The sequence below is a fragment of the Dreissena polymorpha genome, chromosome 13, assembly GCF_020536995.1.
Source record: "Dreissena polymorpha isolate Duluth1 chromosome 13, UMN_Dpol_1.0, whole genome shotgun sequence".
NCBI lineage: Eukaryota > Metazoa > Mollusca > Bivalvia > Myida > Dreissenidae > Dreissena > Dreissena polymorpha.
This window is the reverse complement of record NC_068367.1, coordinates 66,179,859-66,194,854: the sequence shown is the minus strand read 5'-3', so window position 1 is coordinate 66,194,854 and position 14,996 is coordinate 66,179,859. Positions and strand designations below refer to the sequence as shown.

At 36.2% G+C, this 14,996-nt stretch overlaps 1 protein-coding gene across 1 annotated transcript in view; it reads left to right on the top strand.

Moving 5' to 3' along the window:
• LOC127854730 (partitioning defective 3 homolog) overlaps positions 1 to 14,996 on the top strand; it is a 62,414-nt gene that overhangs the window by 33,489 nt on the left and 13,929 nt on the right. The window contains exons 7-13 of the mRNA XM_052389789.1: positions 1,513 to 1,596; positions 4,875 to 5,000; positions 5,920 to 6,673; positions 7,875 to 8,042; positions 11,690 to 11,989; positions 13,219 to 13,689; positions 14,612 to 14,751. Of these exons, the coding sequence (XP_052245749.1) occupies positions 1,513 to 1,596; positions 4,875 to 5,000; positions 5,920 to 6,673; positions 7,875 to 8,042; positions 11,690 to 11,989; positions 13,219 to 13,689; positions 14,612 to 14,751 (2,043 nt within the window). The remainder of the gene's footprint in view (positions 1 to 1,512; positions 1,597 to 4,874; positions 5,001 to 5,919; positions 6,674 to 7,874; positions 8,043 to 11,689; positions 11,990 to 13,218; positions 13,690 to 14,611; positions 14,752 to 14,996) is intronic.

Sequence of the window (14,996 nt, the reverse complement as noted above, 5' to 3'; positions counted from 1 at the left end):
CGCTAGGCGGACACCATATCCATTACACCACAGAGACCCAGATATCCAGCTTATTTCATTGATGTAACTTAATTTTCTGTAATTAACCTCTTTGCATTAATCCAGTGACACATCACACATGTGTTTTACAACCTTATGACTGTTATTAAACCTGGTAGATGAATTCTAGAAGTCATTGGATTGTAACATGCACTATTTGTGTAAATAGGCGTGTATACTGGTAAAGACAATGAATGGCTTTACCAGATTAATGGAGGTGTCATAGTAAGGAAGCAACAAGTTTTGCTTAATGCTTAATGCATTCGTAGTTTTTATGCCCCCGGTAAGGTGGCATATGGCATTTGAACTGTCTGTCTGTCCGTCCGTCCGTCCGAAAACTTTAACATCGGCCATAACTTTTGCAATATTGAAGTTAGCAACTTGATATTTTGCATGCATGTGTATCTCATGGAGCTGCACATTTTGAGTGGTGAAAGGTCAATGTCATCCTTCAAGGTCACAGGTCAAAACACAAATCCAAGGGAAGTAACAAGCTTTAAAGGGAGATAATTTCTATTTATCATTTGGCAGGTACAGATCATATTTACAAGGGAAGTAATATTTTTTAAAGGGATATAATGAATAAAAAAAATCAAAGTGACACAGTAGGGGGCATTGTGTATCTGACAAACACATCTCTTGTTTATGTATATTATGCAAGGAAAAACTGGGTAATGTTCATTAGTACCACACATGTACCATTTGATTTTGATTTTTGTTCATTAAGTGTCAAATCACAGTTCAATTATCTATAGATGTATGTTCATGCTAGAGTGTGAAAAAATTGGAACACATTTTTTGTGCCATATTTTGATGTGTGAAAAACACTGAAATCTCAATAACCACAGTTTTTGTTTGGGTTAAAGTTAAACGAAATTGCTACAGTATATTAGATGCTAATCCTTTTACTCTGTGGTCAAAGTACAACCTTCGAATATCTTTCTGTACAACAAAATGAAACACAACAAAATTATTTTAAATTCATTGCAAAATTATTCGTAAGTAATTACCACTAACTGGTGTGGTAATATTCATTGATTTTCATTGGTGACTTTAGGTACAGTATGAATATATGAACATCAATGTTTCCAGTATATTGTCAAAATTTGTGGACACTGTTTTTTGTGAATATTTTTTTAGTGTCTGAAAACTGATAATTATTATGTAAATGCCTTCTAAGCAGTATGAGTGCACATTTAGGAGATGCAATTTTAATATTGTGAAGGATTTATGGTACCGTAGTTATATAGATACTGAGAGGGTTCACTCATGCAAACATTTTATATTGAAGAATTTTTTTAAATTATATGCACATGAACACTTCCCATTGTAAAACGCATGTTATTATACCTGCCTCTGAAAAGCATACTAAATAATCCAGTATAATGATAGCAAATTAGGACGTATCAAATTAGTACAGTAAATAAAAAAATAAGGACAGAACAATACTTCTATACTTTGTTTTGTTTTCAGAGAGGTTGGAATCCTCATATGTCTTGTAAATGATGGGAGCCCACTGGGTATCCATGTTGTTCCACACTTCAACGAAGCAGGACGGTGAGTCAGCTAAATTTGAACATATCCCACCACTCACTTAAACTATGTCAATGGATAATGGTGTTAAAATTACAACTTAAAGCTTATTCTCATAACACAACAGTCACAAGCAGGGATCATATTTTCCAGCAACTTCAATCGGTCTGGATTTAAATGGGGAAAAAGTGTCCGAAAATTTATATCTGAAATCATGACAAATTACGATAAAATATTTACCATTGATTTTGCCATTCATGAAGGTGGTATATTAGATGTACAATTTAAATTCCCTTAGGCCTTTTTTTTAAACGGAATATACGAGTTTTCTGAATTGGTTTTATCATTTCCTATTTCATTGTTGTTTTGTGTGCTGTTTTATCAGACTCTTTTTCATTGTTGTCAATATTATTAATCTGTGTAAGTCTATACCGATGTTTTAAATCAGGTCGACTCGATAATAGCTTACAAACATGCACTGAACCAAACAAATGTCTGTGCGTAGGTTGGCTACTGACAAGAACAATAATTTGTGTACGTTATAGTTTATTGTCGAATAACCCACGGCTGAAAGTTAAGATGCATAGGGATTAAATCACGAGTGCAATTAGTGATCGTGTTTTGAAACCACGCATCTAAACTTCTGGTCGTGGGCTATTTAACAACAAACAATAAAGTACACGAATTATTTAGACTCTAACACGATATTTACTAAAGATTTATACAATGCATATTATTTTTCTTGTGTACTATTTTATGTGAAGTTCCGCCCATAAAAATAACTTTCGGCCGTTCTGTCGATCAGATCCGCGACTTTCATCCATTTATTGCCAGATTATTACGCTTTTGTAAAATGTATCAGCATGTTTTGTTTAGTTACAGCGCATGCTTTCAGTGTATAAAGTCGGCCCACAATTATTGCAGAATATCCGATTTTCTTCTTTGTTTATATGAAACTTTATGCATCATACATGAAATGCACAATTTCCATGAGGATAACATCAAGGTTTTCATCTCTGAAGTAACTTTCAACGATTTTTTCGTGGACGAGTTCACATTACGGACCGATAAGTGTGCTTGGTATAAGCCAGTGAAATTATCGATTGATATTGACACGGTGTTATTCATGCATGACTAATACACAACCGCGCAAATCTTCGCTGCTTTGGGTCATAATATAATACTAGTCGGCAGACGTGCAATAAACTGGTCCTGACCGGTTTAAAGACTGCAGCAAATAGTTTATTACACCTAATCGAGATAAGAATGTAATTAGGGTTGTGCACTGTGTAATCGATTTTATGACATGGGAATTTTAGCAAACAGAATCGGACCGACTGTTTGGGATTTTAAATCGGTCTTTCATGACCCCAATTGGTCTAGGACCGACAAAACCAAAAAAAAAGATCCCTGGTCACAAGTATAGCACAAATTGTGGGTTGATTTTAATCATTAAACTCTTGATATATAGCTAAGAAATATTGTTTTAAAACAACATTATTATTTGTTTTACCGGTAACCTGAATTCATACAACTGTTGAAAGCGAAAAAACTAACAAAACAAACATAATTATATGTTCAGCATTGTCTAAAACGGAATACAACCCACTAGGAAGTGATGCATGTAAGGTAGTAAAATGGCAATGAAGATAACATATGAGGTGTTTTTTGTGGTGTCTTTGGTAGAAGATAACATTTGGTTTTATATTGCTACACTTAATGCTCACACTAAGTGGTTAATGATGTTACATGTTGAGATTCCTATTGCAGAGTGTATGCTGTATGGTTGTTGAAGCATGTAATTTTCATAAAGATGTTACATTGCACTGTTTTTATAAATGTATTGCTATGAATAAAGACAAAACTATTAAACTTTCGTCTGTATATTTGTTGTCTGTTATAATAATAAATAATAATTGTGTTGATAGTGTGAAACCACCATCTCAAAAATAGGTTCTTCTTATGCTGTGGCAATTCCAATTTCAAGATTTGCATGCTATGAATAACCTCAAAACTTACATTTAGGGGAGGTTAATTTTTTGTGAAAAAATGTCAACAGATCATGTACTACTAATGATTATGTAGTATGGAAACAACTGATTAATAAACAATTTTGTGTTACTTAGAAACGCTTTATAAACAATACATAATGGCAAAAAAATTTGATAAGAACATATCGAGTTATGATGAATTACAATATTTACCTGTTTTTGTCACATTTTTGATCCTCAAAACAATGGTGACTGTATCAAAACATTTTCATTAATTAACTGCATCAGAGTCGAAAGTTCTATCAACTGATTTCATGTGATCTCTATACCCATGACTCATAAAGAACCCATGTCTCAACAAGCACCTACTGTATATTCCATCACCTAAAATAGAAAAAAACAGAACAAAGTTATTTTTATGCCCCTAAATCGAAAGGTCGGGGGTATATTGTTTTTGGCCTGTCTGTCTGTCTGTCATTGGGTCAGTCATTGTATGTGTGTGTCACAAAACTATAACCTTGGTTAAACTTTTATAACTTTTGCAATATTGATGATAGCAACTTCATATTTGGCATGCATGTGTATCTCATGGAGCTGCACATTTTGAGTGGTGAAAAGTCAAGGTCAAGGTCATCCTTCAAGGTCAAAGGTCAAATATCATTGTATTTTTCGTTCTTAAAACTTTAACCTTTGTTAAAGTTTGGTCATAACTTTTTTAATAATGATGATAGCAACTTGATATTTGGCATGCATGTGTATCTCATGGAGCTGCACATTTTGAGTGGCTTAAGGTCAAGGTCATCGTTCAAGATCAAAGGTCAAATTTATGGCTTCAAAGCGGCGCAATAGGGGGCATTGTGTTTCTGACAAACACATCTCTTGTTTCTAGATGATCTAACATTGTGTAAACCTGTCTATTCTAAAAAGTTAAAGCTGCAATTGTTATGTAAATCAATATATAAATCATGTATGATAACATTTTCATTTGTTTTATGACAAAAAAAATTAAGCTATAAGTATTGCTCAATACAACATTGCTCTTATTATTTAAGGAAGTTACATGTAATGCACAACTATTTATTTTTGCCTAAAACATCAGGGTTTGTTTTACTAGTTTTTTTTTTTATGCAGCATGAAACTGATTCTCAGAACCAGTTATTTTCATTGTTGTCAAACAATAGTTATAATTGGGATTGCCATAAATTTGGGAAAATAAGTCATGGGTGTACAAACAATGCTGACCTCTTTTATGTATCAATCATTGTAGTTTAATGGTAATAATTATTGTGAAGTTGTATTTGTTGTTTCCAGGGAGAGTGGCCTATCAGTCCAGGGTATTGAGGATGGAGGTCGCATCAACCGCGATGGCCGTCTCAAGGTGCATGATCGCATCATCGAGATCAATGGACATGATCTCCATGAAATATCCTTCCCAAAGTGAGTGACCTGATTGGTCCAAATATAATCAAGTCCATTAACCAGGGCTTTTCCTGGTAGATTGACCCATACCCTATGCAATATAAAAAAAAATCCCAATTAAAAAAATCCCTCTTCATGTTTTTATCCCCCGCCATACGCGGAGGAATATTGTTTTGGCGTTGTCCGTCCTTCCGTCTGTCCGGCCGGCCGGCACTTTTGTTTCCGAAGCCATATCTTGGAAGTGCTTTGGCAGATTTCATTGAAATTTGGTATGAGTATATATATGGATAAGTGGATGATGCACGTTGGCATTGTCCATCCATCCAGAAAACTTCCGTGTCCAGATGTATATTGGCTGGAGATATAAATTAAATGAATTTGCTTGTTTTTCTTTTTATTTAGTATAAAAGAGTGATATATTATTTAGTTTTTCCCAAGTCATTGTACTTTTTCGTGTGAAAAAATACCAATTGAAAAAAAACTTTTTTCTCAAAATGGGCCTGAAAAAGACAGTTAGCCATGTGTGAAATTTTCAAACTCCTACCTCAGCTGCCCTTAGTAAAAAAAATAGCACAGTATCATTCCTGTAAGCTTTGGATTTTAGACAAGACCTGTCACTTGTATTACGAAGTAGTGAAATGTGTTTAATGTGGTATTAAGCTGCTTGTTATTTAATACCTGCATTGTATAATAGAGCTTTGGTCTTGAAAATTACATTTTTTGTTGTGTTGATAGCTAAGACGAGGCTGATAAGCTGCGGGTGTACAGTAGATAGTTTTTGACACACAATTTGAAAGACTAAAAAAAATATCTTATTACACACACCCAGTGATGGTGTCGATTACTCTATTCTCTGATGTCTTTTTATAGGAATTTAATTGTAATTCAGAAAAGCTATATAGACGTACTAATGACAATATCTAATCTCATTTTACAGAGCTCAGGAAATATTTCGAAATGCAATGAAGACAGATGAAGTGAAGTTGAAAGTCGTAAAACACTCAGTGCCACAAATGCCCAAAAAACTCCCTCCAATGGTTCTACCCAAGCCAAGGGGTCACTCACCAACTAAGCCCAGTCCCCTAACTTTACCCCCTCAATCTTACGACCTAGATTTCCCGGACTCCAGTCCGGCTGAAACCAGTACACCCTTGGAGAAAAATGGAGATCACAATCTACACAACCAATCAAGTCCAGTGTCTTCCAGTTCTGAAAATAGTGCATCAACGAAAACAAACTTTCCTGTAAAGGCCCTTTCCCCTGTGGGTAGACGGATTTTACCGCCGACTCCTCCCATGCGACATCCTTCAACAACTTTGAGCACAGGTGAAAGTGGGTCAGAAGGGAAAAATAATAAAAATAGTGCTGAAACATCAGACGCAGCAGGAAAGGTTCAAACTGGTGGTCAGGAAAATAAAAGTGATAGTGGTGAGAATAGTGTAAATCCAACAGCTACTCCTTCGGGAACTTTGACTAAAAATCGCAATAAAAAAATCGCACCAACAAACACTAAGAAAATAGGCAAGTGTATCGAGATTGAACTTGTGAAAGCTCAGGAAGGATTAGGGTTCAGTGTGACCACACGGGACAATGCCACCGGCGGTCCCTCACCGATCTACATTAAGAACATCTTGGCGAAAGGGGCTGCTGTAAGTGATGGACGATTGAAAGCTGGGGACAGGCTACTAGAGGTTTGTAACATATTGCTTTATGCATCGTTTACAATCATTGCTACATAAGTTCATAGGTATGCAGGAAAATTTTCAGTATCAGATGAGCATGTGCTGAAGTCAGGTTTGTAATGTCACCTCCTTTCAGCTGTCAGATATCGTCATTTTGTTAAGATACTAGTTAACTCTAATTGATTGTGTAATAACCAAGGAAGAATGGTATTTGCGGTCCCTGATATGTTTTCAAAACCACACCCCTGTCACTAGATATAGCCTGGAAAAACTAGCATTTGGGTTAAAGCTAAATTGAATAAACTCAGTTTGCAAAATAATGGATAAAGTATCAAGAAACTATTTCAATATTGTTCATGCTACAGTTGTTAAGATGATACATAATTTTCGAAAAGATGGATCAGTCAATAACTTACTGTTTCGCAAAATGGATCAGTCAATAACTTACTGTTTCAAAACATGGATCAGTCAATAACTTACTGTTTCAAAAAATGGATCAGTCAATAACTTACTGTTTCAAAAAATGGATCAGTCAATAACTTACTGTTTCAAAAAATGGATCAGTCAATAACTTACTGTTTCAATATTTTCAACTTGGAGCTTATTGTTCCCTACTGGTGAAACCAGAGGGGACTTATGGTTTGCACTCTGTCCGTCAGTCAGTCTGTCAGTCAGTCTGTCTGTCTGTCACACTTTTCTGGATCCTGTGATAACTTTAAAAGTTCTTTTTATTTTTTCATGAAACTTGAAACATGGATAGATGGCAATATGGAGATTATGCACATCATTTCATTTTGTTCCTACGTCAAGAATTCTGGTTGCTATGACAACAAATATAAAACATACAAATAAAAAAATATTGTGACGATGGTGGAGTTTCACCGGTAGGGGACAATATTGCTTGGCAATCTCTTGTTTTATTAAGCTTATTTTGTGAAAGAATGGATAAAGTATCAAGGAACTAAACAATAATGTTTCAGCTAGAACTAATTTGATGAAACTTATTTAGCAAAAAAATAAATAAGATATTAAGTGACTATTTCAATAATGTTCAAGCTAGAGCTAATTTAATGAAACTTATTTTTGCATAAGAATGGATAAAGAATTTATTTACAATTTCATTAGTGTTCAATCTAGAGGTTATTTAATCACCGCAACCAGGTCCAGCATTGTCTATTAATTGACCATGCACTGCACACTCCATCCCCAGGTTAATGGTGTAGAGATGACCGGTAAAACCCAGCGCGATGCAGTGGCCATGCTGAGAAACACACCTCTTGGTTCCACCGTTCTCATCGTGGTCTCTCGACACGAGCTGGAAACAGACGAGGAGGAAACCACGCCCCAGGATGAGAGGTTCAGGGTGCCCCGACCCTTGGTACGTATCACCTTGGTAACAGTGTGTTATCACGGCAACCATGATTGTACACCTGGACTTAGTTTCGAAAGTTTAATCACAAGTTAAATTAAACATGGTTTAGGCTCGGAGATTAATTTGTCTTTCTTTACTGTATACATTTTTATATGAAGCCTAAAAGCTGTAGATTTGTTTGCTATGATTTGTTTATTTTGGAAAATCATTAACAATGGTTAACCTTTTGAAAAAAATTGCCCTGATCAAATGTTGAGACACATGTACTTGCACACACTTGCACTGGATAAAGAGATTTGGGTATATGTTACTTAACAAATCATTTGAAATCTTAAACTAATTTAAAGAAAAACATTTACTTGCTGGTTGATATGGTTTATTATCATGTATTTATATTTAGTAGAAGTAAATAACTACCCCATAGAGGTTGAAATAGACTGATTATAAATGTTATTTTCTGACAATGTAATCAGATATTAACTTTGATTAGTACTTTCGAAATAAGTATTAATTTTTTACTTTGTTAATTTCGGAGGTAGTTTTAATTGTGTCATTTTGCAAAATGTATTGGGCTTCTGGGCCCACAATAAGTACATCACCATGACCCCTAGCTACCTTTTCTGGACTCACCCAGACCCCTAGCTACATTAACTGGACCCACCCAGGCCCCTAGCTACATTTTGTGGACTCAGTCAGGCCTTAGCTACATTTTCTTCCCCCCCCACCCTCCCCTAGCTACATTTTCAGGACCCAGTCAGGCCCCTAGCTACATTTTCTAGATCCAGCCAGGCCCCTTGCTACATTTTGTGGACTCAGCCAGGCCCCTGTCTACATTTTCTGCACCCAGCCAGGCCCCTAGCTACTTTTTCTGGACCCACCCAGTCCCCTAGCTACATTTTTTGGACCCAACCAGGCCCCTAGCTACATTTTCTGGACCCATCCAGACCCCTAGGTACATTTTATGGACCCACCCAGGCCCCTAGCTACATTTTATGGACCCACCCAGGCCCCTAGCAACATTTCATGGACCCACCCAGGCCCCTAGCTACATTTTCTGGATCCACCCAGGTCCTTAGCTATATTTTATGGATCCACCCAGGCCCCCACTTTTATTTTCTGGACCCACCCAGGCTGCAAGCTAAATTTTCTGGACCCACCCAGGCCCCTTGCTACATTTTATGGACCTACCCTGGCCCCTAGCTACATTTTATTGACCCAGGCAGGCCCTTAGCTACATTTTCTTTCTTTTTTTCAGTTTTGTAAACTTTTAGCCCTGAAAGTGCTTTGACATGGTGATCACCTTCAGAGCCTGTGTCATGTTTGGAAGTAGTTGTTCAGTAAAAGCATTTGCATTATACTGTGTGATTATGGTATATGACCTCTGTATGTGTTGTTGTACATAAAATCATAGTTTGTCAATTAAATTCTGTAAAACAAAGTTGCAATGTACAATAAGCATGGATAAAACTCACTTGTACACAAATAATTAATACATTTTTCTATGACTTGATAACAAGTGGACATGCAATCAACTCGGCTCAGTCATTATAACGTCATTTTGAAAGATCTTTAAATAGGATGGATTCCAACAACTGTGTAATTTGTCCTCTTTGATGGTTAAACATATAAATATAAGTATAATTACTTCAATAGATCTGGGTGCCTATACAACAAATCATTTTTAGACATAAGTACAAATGAGCTGCGCTGTATGAAAAGAGGGTTTAATGCATGTGCGTAAAGTGTTGTCCCAGATTAGCCTGTGCAGTCCACACAGGCTAATCAGGGACAACACTTTCTGCGCTTGATGTATTTTTCACTAAAGGAAAGACCCTTCTTGACGGATATCCAGTGTGGACTGCACAGGCTAATCTGGGACGACACTTTATGCACATGCATTAAACCCCTTTTTCACAGAGCGCGGCTCAAATGTATATAGACTTGACTAAGACTCAATAAATATCTCCTTACACATTAAATAGATGCAGACCAATAATGTTTCTTATGTCATGAGCACTCTTTTTATATGAAGAATGATGTCATTTGAGGTGTAAAATGTCAATTTAGACTCAACAAGTTTATAGACCCCTACTGGTAAAACCTGAGGGGACTTACGGTTTGTGCTCTGTGTGTCCGTCAGTTTGTCAGTCAGTCAGTCAGTCTGTCAAACTTTTCTGGATCCTGCGATAACTTCAAAAGTTTTTAATATTTTTTCATGAAACTTGAAACATGGATAGATGGCAATATGGAGATTATGCACATCATTTCAATTTGTTCCATCGTCAAAATTTCTGGTTGCTATGGCAACAACAACAAAATCTGACAATGGTGGAGTTTCACGGGTAGGGGACCATATTGCTTGACAAAAGTCTTGTTCTTATACTTAAGTCTAATGATTGGTTGGTGAATATGGGCCCAGGAACTGAAGTTCTTGAGTGACGTTTTTGACCAACTGTCTTCTTATAGACTTTGTATAAGAAAACCAAAATATTTCCAACAATTGAAAATACAAGTATTGTTCACACTTTATTTTATTTCGATATCTTTGTTCATCTTTCCGAGACAGAATAATTTAACATAACAGTACAGAATATCATATGTAATGTGCTGATTTGTATAAAAAGAAAGATAACATGTAAACACCACCTTAAATTTGAATTATGAAGTCATGATTTGCAATATCTTTCCCAATGATTTGATCAGGAATTTTAGGTACGATTCTTTTTAGAGAATAGATAAAAGGAAACTTTATATTCTTTGTGTTAAATTCCAGTGAGTCTTACCATTCTTTAGTGAGCTTTCTTTTAAAATCTTACAAACTTTGCTGTTGTTGAACAGCTCTATTACAGCTAAACTAGTGTCAAAGTTAAACTAGTGTGTGTCTGTAGTTTTTTTAATAAGTGGCTTTCTAACGGTTGTATTCAGTTAAATATTTATGATTTAGAGTTATAACAGCATGCATAACTTGTTCTGTATTGGTTTGATTTCAATTACCTTTGTTTTTATCTTTTCTCCATCTGTGCATTCCGACGTTAATTCATTGCAAAATGCAATACTCTGTGTCATATGAGTATTTAATTTTTGATGAGTGTTCTTTAGTTGTTCTTCCATTGTTTGGTACATGTAACTCTCCGTTCAGCAGACACCCAATACTTCTAATGGAATTAGATGCAATTATGGGGGTCTGGTGTTGTACATGGAGGGATGCTTGACAATGGCAGACTGACACAACAAGCACATTGTTCTGCCTTTGTCTTGTTTCATGGCATTAATGTCATTGCTTTTTGATGTTGTATTGATCTCTATCATTTGATGCCAGCTAGTGTTGTGGTTTACACAAAAGTTAGGCCATGTTAAGTATCTGTATTTATAATTATTTTGTTCTCGTTGTTTATTTATGTTGGCAAATAAGAATTCTTAGTCTCTTTTTCTACTTAGTTTCTCTTTTTGTGCTCTTTCCTGGCACTTCTGTGTTTTGTCATCTTAACCATGTCATAAATAAGTTTTCAGCTTTTCACTAATTTGTTATAATTAGTAAGTTAATTTGCAGTGCATTTTATTTTTTAGTTTCCATTGTGTTAGTTAAATAGCTATGATTTTGTGTGATGTGTCTGTGTTGTGTGAAGTGTGCACGCCATTTCTGTTGCTTTCAGCATGACTCTAACACCAGTGACCTTGAACCCAACTCAAATGACCTTGAAAACATTCCCCAAGGTCACCTTGACCTTCATGACACTGATGGAATTTTCCAGCCCCCTGACAAGGCTGGAGATGATGGCACGTTGGCGGTGATGAAAAACAAGGAGCTCATAGAGTTTAACATTGCCCTTAACGATACGGGGTCAGCAGGGTTAGGGGTCAGTGTAAAGGGCAAGACCCTTACGACAGAGGAAGGGACTCGTGACCTGGGGATTTTCGTAAAAGCTGTGATAAACGGTGGTGCTGCTTCGAAGGTACATCTCTACATGAGGGGTTGAATTTTTTATGTTTATTTAGTCCTTAACCCCCGTTCTCACAGAGCTGCCACTTTACGACGATCATCCCGATCAAGCCATGATATGAAAAAGGTTTAGATTGGACCGGATCGAGGCCGAGTGTAGTCTAAATCGAACAATTTGACAAATTATGGTCTTCATACCATGATGCCCCTATATATATATACACCGAATAGTGTTGGCCACGATCCCGCTACGTTTGTTTTGAGCATGTTCAAAATAAGTGTGGCGAGAGCGTTGAGCTCTCAGATCATGAAGACTCTATGCGATCATACTGCGCTTATGAAGACTCCACTACGTTTCTCCTGCGATTTGTCACGATTGGCCACGTTTTGGGCCACGCTTTGATCGTAGTAGAAGGGGCGTCTATGTGTGAACGGGGGGGATAGGAATTCAAAGTCAATTAGTATGCATATATATATATATAATAAATTAGTTTTTCACTTATATTGCAAAGATTTTAGATTTTGGAAGAATCAAGCTTTATGTTAATTTAATGTTTATTTTCCTTTTGGTGAAGGTTTTAAGGACTAAGTTTGCATGTTAAAATCATCATGTAAGCTTTGAGGCCTTTGAATCAAAGTTAAACATGCTTTGTTGTAAAATGTTTTTGAAAATTTGAAAATGCCACCATAGAAGACATTATAACAAAGCAATGCTGACTTAGGTTTGTAACACACCATGTGCACTTGTTTACAAGCACGAGTTTCTGGTAAAAGGCCAACTTTGTGGTGCAGTGCTGTGTGCAGAACATACAGAATTTCACCGATCATTTCACTCTGTCTGCCTTGTTTCATTTATCATAAAAAATTTGTCTGGTTTAGTTTAAACAATTGCCAAGAAGTTGGTGGCATGAACTAGCAAAAAATGTACATAGACATTTACATTTATCAACAGTTTTCATGGCTGTATACAGTACTACATGTATATCTGCAGGTAGTTTGGTGAATGTGAGTTAAAATTCCATGATTAATGATGTTTGCAACAAAAATAAGATACTTGCAAATATTTTGCTTTCTCATAACCTTTCTTTCCTTAGTGATTTTGTTAATTCTATGTATAACATATTTCTTTAGATAATATTGATCTGTAGCCTATCATATATTCTTTATATTGATCTGTAGCCTATCATATATTCTTAATATTGATCTGTAGCCTATCATATATCCGCCAAATCTTATTTCTAGGATGGTCGTCTGCAAGTGAACGACCAGCTTCTTGAAGTGAACGAGGTCTCGCTGATCAAGCGTACAAACACCGAGGCCATGGACCTTCTACGTAACGCTATGCAAATAGAGGGGCCGGTTCCAGGCAGTATCAACATCAAGGTCGCTCGAAGAATAGGGGCACCATCTCCCTCACCTTTCACCTCACCAGGATTGGAGGAATCCAACTGGGGCGTGCCACCTGGGAAGGAGTTGAATAACAACGATTCATTCGACAATAATGATCATGTGACTAAGGATGGGCTTGGCACCCCTCCACGGACAGCCAATGGGGATGTGATGGGGAATTTTAAATCTCCTAATATGTTCTTGGACAGGATAATTGCGGGTAATGGGCTGAGGAACGAATCCTACACTCGGGCAACGCATGATAGCTATGTGGACTCACCCGGGCTGCCGGGTAGAAAGAACATCATTGACCTTACAAAACAGGTAGCATTTTTGGTGGGTTGTTGCAGTTTAGATAAACTGTTTGTTGGCATGTTGTTTCTTTGCAAGTTTGCATCACTAAAGTTTGATTAAGCCATGAGATGTTGTTTTTTGGATGTTTTGTTCAAATTATCAGAAGTCTCTGTTTTTACTGGCAACTAAACATGTTGGCTAGGCAATTTATCCTTTTTGGACAAATTTAAAAAAAATTCATTTAACCTTACAGCACAATTCACAGATAAGCAAAATATATCAATGCCATGTTCTGAAGGCATGGCATTATAAAACAGAAGATACTTTACATGCTGTATACATGTGTGTGGTCTCCAATTTATTCTTTACCAAGAACCTGATCATTAAAATACTTTTAGAAGATATCCCTCAGTCTGTTACAAGATCATGAAAAGGAATTGATGTAATTTATTAAAATCCTTGCCAACCATAACGGGCAGTTATTTAACTCTACAGGAAAAAAAAAATCTTAAAAATTCAGATGTTTGTAGATGAAGTGCAATGATTTAGTTTTACAGATTTGACAATCACGAAGCTTATGGTAACTGTTACCCAAGATTACCCAGTATAAAAGTTATTTAAAATGCAACTTATCACATTATGGTATATGCAGACTTCAATAATTTTAAAATCAAAATCAAATGATATCAACTTTGATATCAAACATAAAGTGTTGATATCAAACATATTTTTGTATGCTTAACTCTGCAAACATATTTATAACCTTGGTCGAAGAGCAGTAAATTCATTGTCCATATCTAGCCAGTGCCCATGATATGTCACAACTTGTATTGACAAGTGGAATATATTGCAACAATTGGACAAGTATGTATGTACCAGCACAAATTAACATTATCTGCCTATATTTTTATAACCCAATAATAAACATTTAATGAGAATTTATTTTTTTCAGCGTCCCCGTCCTCACTCAACGCTGGGCATAGAGCACGGTTCCCCCAGTGAGAGTTCTGACGAGGAGAATAAGGAACCTGCCTGGATCAAGGGCCCGGACTGGAACCGGCATCCAAGCCAGGCTAGCGACGAGAGCGAGCTGTAGGTGGCAGAAATTGAGTGTCGAACCTGTATATCACGCTTTGTACAAAATATAGGAAAATGTTACTGAAATAAAAATTTATATTTCACTTTTTTCATACAACTTTGGTTCCAGAGTTCAAGCATTAATTTAAGTAGACAATATGGCAGATTCACCATTGTAAAATGATGTTATTTTTATTGGCACCCTAAATATATATTCTAAAAGAAGACTAATAAGGGGAGTTGCATCAGTTTTGTTTTTG